The 10,887-nt window shown below is 40.1% G+C and overlaps 1 protein-coding gene across 1 annotated transcript in view; it reads right to left on the bottom strand.

Annotated features, from left to right (window-relative positions):
* Positions 1-665: 665 nt before the first annotated feature.
* The window catches only part of LOC139101492 (disks large 1 tumor suppressor protein-like), a 61,573-nt gene continuing 51,351 nt past the window's right edge, over positions 666-10,887 (bottom strand). The window contains exon 3 of the mRNA XM_070654666.1: positions 666-1,502. Coding sequence (XP_070510767.1) covers positions 1,345-1,502 — 158 coding nt within the window. The 3' untranslated portion in view covers positions 666-1,344. The remainder of the gene's footprint in view (positions 1,503-10,887) is intronic.

Raw genomic sequence — 10,887 nt, 5'->3', positions numbered from 1 at the left:
GAACGAGAGGCATAACTCTAGTATTCTTCAAGACTGCGACTGGCAACACTTGAGTCAATTTTCTTTCTCACAAAAATTCAAAAATCATCACGTATTCTGCTCAGACTCGGTCTGATATCCCGGAATATAGAAACCGCGTATGACAAGAATAAAACACCCGGGTAGCTCAGCTGCGCTTGCAGAACCTTATTTTTCTCATACAGCACATGTGTCGCGAGTCTTCAGACAAATATTCGATTTTTGTGTTTATACCTTTACAATACCTAAATATACATACGCTATATACGTAGTCTCGCTGCCGCTATTCAATTTAAGTTTTACGATACGGCATATTACAACGGTTGAACAATAGATGGTTAATTGAACATTAATCTCTTGGCTAATTTCTCGCGCGTGAGCGGCGACTTAGTCGCATCCGTCATTTGATGATCCCGATAAGGACGGTATAATCTTGGCTCTATTGTGTCAAAAGCTGGTAGAGCACGAGTTCGCGGACAGGGTCTATATCGATGGTAACACGCCAGCCGCGGTGCTGGTGGCACATATGAACGCGTTTGGGTATTATAGTCTCAAATGCATGGCGACTAATCTCCGATGCGGAAGCTGGAGCGGCGGCCGTGCAAGCTTAGAACAAAATACTCGGCGTACCACGTATGACGGGACACGAAAAAAATGGAAAGGACGTATTTTGGCAGGCGTGCGAATCGATTTGACACGCGAGTGAATTTTCAAGCGAGGCTGTCGCGTGTATTTCCAACGCGGAAAGAGCTAGGCTGTTAAAAGTTAGTTTAGAATCTGATTTTTTTATAGATTTTTTTTTTTTTCAAAAATGCGAACACGGAAAGAGAGAAAGAGAGAGAGAAATATTGGCCGCGGGAAGAATCGGGGAGAATAAATCGCTGGCGCTGTAGTGACGTTTTATCTCGCGCAACAATGGCGCGAGAAATCTTCGAAGAGCGACATGCCAACTCCAATAAATAATGACGGACCCGGGACCTTTTCCTTTCCCCTTGTGAGAAAGAACTTTTAGGCGTATCGATATTTCGCAAAGAGAGATTCTAAGCTCTTCGATTCAACGACGCGTCCGTCGTTTCAATTATATTAATTAAATCGATTTTGACGTTTCCCACTTTCGCACAAAAATTTCAAAAGAAGCGAAAGATCAGAGAAAAAAAATGCGTCTCAATTCGTATGCTTATTTAACGGATAATTGGTTTCTTTTTTTTTTCTTGGTTAATTGCCTCGATTTCATTAAATAATAACTACAGTGTAAATGAACCATCTTCAATAGACATGATCGTAAAAGTGAAAAAGAATCGTTGATATTTCAAGTATAAAAAAATTTTAATGAAAGAAATAAAGTGACTTACCTAGCAGCGCCTGGAAAAGTCTGCTCTTGAAGATCCGTATGACGCGCTCGATCGCTAAACGTAGCTGCTTGTCCTGCGGCCTCGTCAGCTTGGCATGATAATCCTCCAAAAGCTCCAGAGCTCGATGAGCTTCTAAACATATGAAAAAAATATTAGAAAAGCTAGGCGGTTTCTTTAACGATATACAAATAGAATTTTTCCCTCAGAAAACGAATGTTCCATTAATAAAGAAAATTACAAATAGGTATGTTTTATCAGATAATAATACGTATTTATTATAATATTTCACAATTTTCCACTTTGTTTCTATTTTATGATTCACGATGAGAATACGAAACTTTGTCGGAAGACGCTTCTTCGATATCAAACATTTTTTTATAAAAACGATGAGAGACGGAGAGAGAGAGAGTTAAAAAAATATGAGAGAAAAAAGTAGCAGCTCATCTTATGAAACATTGCAAATATCGAGTTGTTCTGTTTACGTGATTTTATTAAAACTAGCAAACCTCGTAAAAGAAAAACGTGAAATATATCCGCGGAAAAATATACATTTTTAACGTCGAATTTATTAATTCATCAAAATTGTTTTGTAATAAAATTTGTTCTTTTTACTATGCATGAGAGGTAAAATGTGGCAATAAAATATGAAAAGGAATATTATACTTTTATTATTGCATGCGTTATGCTCTTTATTCGCAACGACTGTATCTAGATTTTCCAGTTCCTGATAGATTCGTAAACGTTTGTTGTAAAATATCGGAAATAGGTATATATTTTTTCGCGTAAATCTCAGAATGCATATCAGTTAAAAAAAAAAATGCTTATGCAGCAAGGTATCGAATTATTTGTAACGCAACATTCAATGTTCGTCATTTTTACTAACCAAATAAAACTTTTTTCTGTTTCAGATAAAAATCCAGAGGAAAACTTTCCTCGAAGGAGCACCAGCCAAACATTCCCGTTGGAGTGGCCAGTGCTGAGAGGAGGAGGAGGCCTAGGAAAGGCATCGGGCTCCGGCGGAGCAACCCATTGGTAAGGATCAATTTTTAATTTATCTTTGCTGTTTGTAAAACTTAATTTATAATCTTTTTTTTTTAAATAATTATTGAGATCCCTACAATTTAATTCTTTTTATTTATTTGTTACAGATCACCTTACCAACACTCCGCCGCCTGCATATCCGTGAGTTGCACGTTTTCTTTTTGTAGATTTTATTTAGTAGCATTTCGGGTGGGCAAACACTTTTATATTATCCGCGGCACCCTTATATTAGTACGTGATAATAATTAAATGTTAAATAAAATAAAATATAATACTCCGCGCCGGTAATCTAATATAATAAAACTTTTAAAATTATATAGGTCATTATAGGTAAATTAAAAAAATGTCTAATAAATTATAAATTGTCCTAATTCCAATTTCAGATATCAATGTAAATTGCATACACTTGTATGGAATTTACGTTGATATTATTTCAGCTCAGCACTTCTTCGGATTTTTATCTGAGCGAAACAAGAATTCTGCTTAGATAAAAATCCGAAGGAGAAAAGGGTCGCTCGCCGAAATTATACGAATACGAACAGCAGCCAGTTCGTCGGTCGTTCGGGGCTGCCGATAGTTACGGGCGTTTTTTTACGATTCTTTTTTATTCGAGAGTGTCGAAAAATTTGTTAAGTAATTTTCGCGATTGTAGCTTCACCCGGACGCGTTCGCGAGTTACTTGTGCGCGGAAGGATGGCTCGTCACGTCCCATCTGAGAGGATGAGCAGGCTCAGGAGGCATCCTGCATCGGCGGAGCAACTCTTAGGTGAGCATAAATTTCTTTTATAAAATCTTTATTAAATATCAACTTTTACTTTTTTTTTTTATTAATTTGATTAACTAATATTCATGTCTACATTAATATTTTTCTTTTTATGTTACAGTCACCGGCAGAAATCTTCAACTCCGCTGAAGCTCATGCAGATCGGTGAGTCGCATGATTTTTTTTTGTAGTTTGTAATTGGGGTCCTTCAAAAAATAGCGCGCGCGTAGCGCGCGTATGACTTCTTCTAGTACTGTATAAAATTATCAAGCGTTATGATCCGCGTGCAAAATGAAAGAAAAGCAGCACGGACAAAGGAAAAAATTCAAAAGACGTGCGATTCGCGTTTAATTAGCAATATTGCGCGAGAATGCCGTTTACGCCGTACCGTTGCAAAAAAAAATTCAGTTTCAACGAAAGAAAAAGAGAAAGATAGACGTAAAGCTTAGCGTGTAGGTAGCCGATTATATGAAGGTTCGAGTAGACTGATCTCATCTGTGCAAGCTTCCGCGTGCGAGAGTGTAGATCCATGAGATCAGATGAGACACGGGGGCGAGAAGTGGAGACAGGAGAACGAAAGGAAGCGAAATTTCTCAGTTGCTAATAACGCGGCAATGAGCACGTCACTCACCCTCGCGAGAACGACACTGAAACTATGCCAAGTATGGCCGTTTATCCTGGCTTTATGGTTCATCCGGCTGCATGTCGTGCTTTGTGAATTATAACGCCGTATCTCTTTTACGAGGCGCGTCGCCGCGCTCGATTTTCACGAGTACGAGGCGAACGAGCTCGTCACGCCCCGTGAAGGGCTCATGTTCGCCGAGCCCTTATAGTCCCCACGGTCTTGGACTTGCATCAAGAAAAGGGATACGTTTCCCTGAACGTTTGTCAAGTTGATCCCGTCACGTCGCCACTTTTCAGGAGACGAGCGTGACGTGGGCGACAATGTATACGTAGGAACTATAATTATTACTTATATATCGATACCGAAAGTTACTCTGCAGACTTTTCCGGCGAGTAGGTGACGAACAAAATTATTGAGCGCAATCTTAAAAAATATCTGAATTAATAACGTAAATTAAAAAAAAAAATTGACCATTATTTTGACGGTGTATCTTAAATCCCACACATAACTGACTGAACGCGTGACACGAGCTTTTCTGCGAGAGCTGGCAATTCAGAATTGTAGGCCGCGTCTAATTTGGTTTACGTTTTTATTCAAAGTCTGATCTAAAACAATGGCATCAGAAGGGCGGCATATCGTTATTTTCGTCTTTCATTACGCGAACCGCTGACATAGTTCGCATGCAATAATTAAAGGGAGCTCCCCTGCGTTCGTCTAATTAAAGCGCAGTAATTATTGAAGTGAATTACGAGCAGTCTCATTTCGCAACGACGCAAGACACGTTGTCGACTCAGTCTCGACAATTATTTCGTTCGTAGCAGTCACCGAAACGGCAAATATTATGAGGAAATTTGCACATTACCTTGAAACCTAATAAGCATAGAATATATATATATTTTTTTTTTTTTTAATTTAATAAATGTATATATGCATGTATGTGGGTCGACGCACTCGCGTGCAAATGCCGACAGCTCTTCAGCGCTATTTTATATGACAGTAAATTCGGAATTCATCATTCTAGCCGGGAAAACGAACTATCGACAAACTGTCGAGCAAAAGCGTGAGTTAGAAATCTCGGCTACATGCAATACACCTGATGCATATACGTATGTAGAACCCAATGAGATCCGACAAACAATTTCGATCGTGCTTGTAATTTACACGATAGTTTTACGTTTATATAAGTAAATCTCAATTGGCCATAATACAGAATTTTTTTTTTTAATTATAACAAGCAAAATAAATATAAAATAAATATTTTAAAAAAACACGCTTACTCAAATTTATTTAAAAAAATTCTGTATCGTTAAAAAAAAATCACTTAAACTGCGTGATAAATTTCTTTAGCATCCAAAGAGTTATTTCCTATTTGCGTTCGGTAACAAATGTTAAAATATATATATACCAAGCATACGTCGCGTCAATCAAGCATATGTAAATGCGAAAAGACGGTCATCTATCATCTACATTTATAAAATCCTATATAAAGACAAATGGAACGATTGTCAGCGAAATTCGTGAAAAATGAGCCATAAAGTGTACTCGAGCACCGACCGTTCGCGTTGTATATTACCTCGTACACGCGGAATGTCAGAAAAAGGACAAACGCTCCGTTAGTAGCACACGTCTGATACGTACGACGTACGAAATTGCGAGACTAAAATATCGCGGATTGAATTGTTTACAAGGTATCGGGACAAATTAAAGTTTGCCGTGTAAAATCAAACTTGAACGATGTATGACGTAGCGAGTGAGTATTTTAGGTCTGCAAAATACACGCGGCACGCACACGCGCGCGTTTTATTGTTTACAAAATTATTTCATGTAACGAGACCAAACACTCGCGAATCTAATCCGACTGGCAATCACATAAAACCGGTTTCGCGTAAATTCGCGAAAGCGTTTAATTCATGATGCCCGTGCTCGTTGCGATACCTAGTGCGCGTACGGTAAACAACCGGGCCGCGGAATACGAATTATCCCGAGCTCGCGAGTCGCGCAAAATTTTTCTCTCGACAATTGGGTGCAAAACGTCAATCGACATTTAATAAGAAATCTGCGTAAGACAATTATGATTCATATTCTCCAAACGTTTATGCGATAAAAAAAACATTCTTTGCTTTAAATTTAAAATCGCCTAGTATCTGCGGAATTATGTAAATACCGAGTAATTGGATTCTCCATCCCTTTTTCCCTTTCTTTCTTTTGTGCGTGCCATGCTTGTATAGGGATACGCACACGTTATTTCTGCCAACAAGAAAAACAAAAAAAAAAAAAGGGTGGGACGGGAGAAAAAACAGCAAGAGGTTGGTGTTTCATTACGAAAACGCAAATTAATCCAAATCATTAACCTTTGTTCAAAGGTTTCATCTCGAAAAAGAGAGTTTGCACAGCTTTTGAGGTGTAAAAATTTGTCCTCCGATACGAAATGCATGCAATATATTGTTACAAGTACAAAAGCTTTTATCAAATTTTATAAAAATTTCAATAAAATAATTTACAGATCAATGCAAAAAAAAAAAATATATATATATATGATCAATTCAAACAACTGTGTCTGTTGTAGACAAATAACGTACGGTTCGAGCTTTATTTTGACAATTTATAAATTTGATTTAGTTATATCCAATCAGAAAAAATAACTTTTAATATTAAATATAAATACTTTGCTTCCCCAATGTAAGTCCAATATGCATATTCGTACGTAGTAATTTTTTAATCGCAATCATACGCTAGTTTGCGTTAAATGTCGGTGCGTTACGCGCGATTAAGTTAAATCTGCTATCTTTCTTGAATACTATCGCTAGAAAACACAGCTCGAGTATACGCCGTATGGTATGCGGACCGCGAGATTCGCTATTTTACAATCGACAGGGCCGCATGCCGGCGAGAGGAAAGGCATATCAGAAGCACCGAATTACCATTTAGTCTAGTTATCTCTAATTACCAGCGGCGATGGAACAATGCACGCCCGTGTAATATTAAGGGACGGACCAGATAGTAACTCGACGTATTCAAAGTAGTTGAATAATTGCGGATTCACCTTGCGCTAGGCACAGAATAGTGATTCGATTCATCTTCCGAGTGAGGGAGGGTACACTTGCAGCGATTAGGAAACAGAATGTACCATGGAATGAATCGCTGTAAGCGTGTAACGTTCGCTTACACGAATCGCGGGAGCCGGAGGGAGAAATCCCTCGCCAACGTGGTATATTTCGACGTTTTGCGGAATTTAATGAAAAGCCGTACGACAAAAAGTGTCTCTCATAATTTTCGTAAAACAATTTTTACGTAACGGACTATAATTTGAGAAATTACATCGCGCAATGAGTCCTTGTACATAATTTTCAACATTCCTGACTCAGAAGGTTAAGAGACCGAGCTTTTTAATGTCCGTGACACCGTTGGGAAAGAAAGAGAAAAAAAAAATGTTAATATTTATTCCGCTTTTTACCTGGCCCGCTCTGCTGCACATGTATAATCGCATTCTCTCTGTACATCTGTACGCATTGTCAAGTCATGTCTTAGAGAGGGGTTTTGCTGCAGTCGCGTATACAGTGAGATAATATAATGATTCAGTAACGTCAGAGGCTGTTTTATTGAAATCTGAGAGACATACATGGAAAGAAAAAAAAACAAACAAGCGGAACGCGCATCGCTTTGATCAAGATAAAATCCAAATGGCAAAGAATGAAACACTCCGCGGCGTATTAAAATAATTAAAAAAAAAAATAATAATAATAATAAAGACGAAAACGAGCGTGCTATTCGACGTTCTCCTTAATTAAAAGTGTCATCGAACAATAGATTCGCAAAGGTCGCGCTTATCGAGATTACCGAGGCAACACGTAGACTAGATAAAATGGCAAATAAAATGAAACTTGTTCTTTCCGTCCTGTCGGTGACACCGAGAGAATACGTAAAGGGAAGATCGTATCGCGTGCATGTGTAGCGACGAAGCGGTTGGAAGCTGGCAGATGCAAAGGTGCTCGAGAGAGCGAGGCGAAGAGTAAACTGGACGACGCAGCATAACGTGCAGTTGACGAGAGAAAAATGCAATGGTTTTCGATAGCCAACTCAAATTTCGCACCGGTGAGGATAGGCAAAAAAAAAAAAAACAAAAATGCAATCAATAGCCATTTAACAATCCATTTATTCATAAATACTTGCAGCCGGTAGCTTTCAATATAATTTAATATCGAACAAATAATTTTCCCAACTGTAATTATCGGCCTAGAGGTTTAAAACTAATTAGATCTCGCGCGGATTAAGAATAGGGAAGCTCGTTGCAATTAAATCGCTTGGCGTTTCTTTTTCCTTCCTCGGAATGTGCGTCCACTTCCAACTTGCTCGTCTTATTCTTAATCGCACGATTGTCAACCAAAAGAGAGAGCGGCTTCGCATAAGGTAGATTTGCTGGCAAATGCAAAGATACTTTTCCTCGAGAAAGAAAGGCGACGAGGAAGGTAAATCGGTCGCCAACGAGCAGAAAGAAGAGAGACAGAGTAAGCGGAGTGGAAGCAGCTGGAAAAGTTGACTCGACGTCGCGAATCCTTTTTCCTTGCGCCTCGACTATGAGAAAATGTGAAACTCCTTCCGTTCTGGAGAAACAACTGTCTCTCGCCCTTCCCCCTTTTCTCTCTTTCTCCCATTCGGATCCTATACTCGCATTACTTTTATTCCCTCTGATTCTACTACATTAAACACTCTTATTCTTCTATTTTCTCTGACGATTATTGCTACTATATATTTTCTATTATTTCACGGCAATTAACGGGGCTATCGTGCCACAATATCGAGAAGAAGCAGGTCATTCATTTCCGAAACTAAAATTGCCCGCGAGAAATTTTACGTCGACGTGTTTCTCCCTCGATATATTTTATAGCCCGACGTGATAGTTTATGCATTGAATTCGCATATTACTGACAAGAGCCTTCGAGTAAGAGTGCTAAATATTTCAAGCAGGATAAAGTAGATAAATATAAGCTGCTTTAAATTACTAAACAATATGATATGCGGGGCCGCTATTAATTCACGTGCATGGTAATCTACCCAGCTCGGGCCCGGCGGAGTCGGAGGCAGCTTGCGGAACGTCCGTCAGTTGCGGGATTAATCACGGCCACGTGTCAAGCGGGCGATGTAAGCGATGAACAATAAAGTAGAAAATCGCGAGCGAGCGAGCTAGCGAGACCGAAAAGCCGACAGTACAACAAACACCGCCGATTTAATCCGCGCTTTGCGCACGACGGTTAAAATGGACCGCCGCCCCAGCCGGCCAGTCCAATGGTCGTGCGAGCCAACCGTAGCGTAAAACCGCGATAATCTCGATGGTCATTTGCCTCCGCTTTCTCGTTTGCGAATTTTTCCGCTTTAAGGAACCTTTGTCGGCTTACTCGTATACCGATTCAAATAGATCGTCGCTTTCATATTCACACAAGCGGGCGAGAAATCATCCAGAGAGAATTTGAGAGAGAGAAATTCTTGTATAAAATTTAAAAAAATTACATAAAAACTCGCGCAAAAGAGAAATAGAGAAAGAGAGAGAGATCTTGAAAAATCTGCGCGCATGCAGCTTCTTCGGAATTAATCTTTATAGTCCCCGGGATCGCGAGAAGCTAGAAAAACCGGGCAATTCTTTCGCGAGTGTCACCGTGACGCCGCGACGCTACAGCATCAATTTCCCGTTCTGCTCTTCGACGTCGTCGGCCGCGCGTAAATCGTCGCGCAACGGCACGACGGAATATTAAATCTCGCCACTTTAATTGTTGTTACCCGGTTCGCCGTTAGCCGATCGACAAATCACAGACCGCGGATAAATCACGGCGATACGCCAGTTAGAAACGTGTAATCCCTCGTTTCTTTTTTATTGGCAGCGCAAAATTCTTTTTTTTTCTTCTTTTTTTTATCTATCCAAAAAAGCTGGTTCCACGTTGAGTCCCTTGGACAGCAGATGCGAGGAAAATAAAACCGACAATGCGTTTTTCGCGCGCAGTGATATTATATATCTTGAAATCGTAACAGCCAACTGTTAGGGAAAAAAATAAAAAAATAAAAAGGTGCTGTCAATGTTATTTCGTTAGCGAGTGAAAAGCAGATAAATAAGCAAGTATTCTGAAATTATCGTATTTTTCCGATTCGTTTGCGCCGTGATGAAATCCAAATATTGACGATATTTTTACGTGTCTCTATATTCCGCATGTATATTGCCGCATGAAAGGTAAAATAAAACGGATAAATAATAAATATATCGAAAGTCTCCCCGCAAAACTAGCAGATAAATATTTGTTAAAGCCTCCACCGAATTCAGCGGCGGCCGATGCAATTTGATAATAACGCTACGGCACGTCGCGTACGGCGTGCCAATCGATAAAGCTCTTCTTCGAAACGCGCCAGATAAAAGCGAGCTTTGCCGGAAGACGCGCCGGATATCCCTCACCCTTTGTTTATTCGACAAGCTCGCCGCAGCATTTACATGTACAAGCCTCAACCAGGCGCAACTTGCGCAACGTTTAACCGCTTTATTATGCAAAATCTTTTGTTATCTCCTCCTTCCCCCTTTTTTTTTTTTTTACCCAAGTTTCGCCTCGCGTTACGCGTCGTTTTTCGCCGGCTGCCTTCGCGCGGTGATCGCCCTTAGCATTACGCTAATCCCGCTGACACAGCCTGCAAGTACACGGAAATGTATGTCTCGCTTAAACGCGGCTCGCCATATGGAAGCTCGCGAGCATCGAGTAGACTTCCCGAATTAATTATCCTTCCCATCATCCGCGTATAGCTTCGTACCAGCGACAAACGGAGAGCGCCAACGTCTGAAGCCGTAGAAATAATTACAATGGTCCTCCGAAATTCGAAATTTCACTCGGCCGAAACCTCCACGCGACTGATTAAATGTCTTTCTCTCTCTCTCTTTCTCTCAGCCGCGACTGTTACAACAAACTGCTCTAATCACCCGCGCGCGCGGGCCGCGATGTAATTCGATACCTGTTAAAAAAAAAATTTATTCGGAATTAAATTAGCGTTATAATTTCTAATTGCGTGTCGTTGCGCAACGTCGAGAATGCCTCGCTCGCTCGTCGGCTCGAGTAGTA

This window comes from Cardiocondyla obscurior, linkage group LG01 (genome assembly GCF_019399895.1).
Source record: "Cardiocondyla obscurior isolate alpha-2009 linkage group LG01, Cobs3.1, whole genome shotgun sequence".
Lineage (NCBI taxonomy): Eukaryota > Metazoa > Arthropoda > Insecta > Hymenoptera > Formicidae > Cardiocondyla > Cardiocondyla obscurior.
Note: the sequence above shows the minus strand (reverse complement) of the source record. Positions and strands in the feature narration are given on the sequence as shown.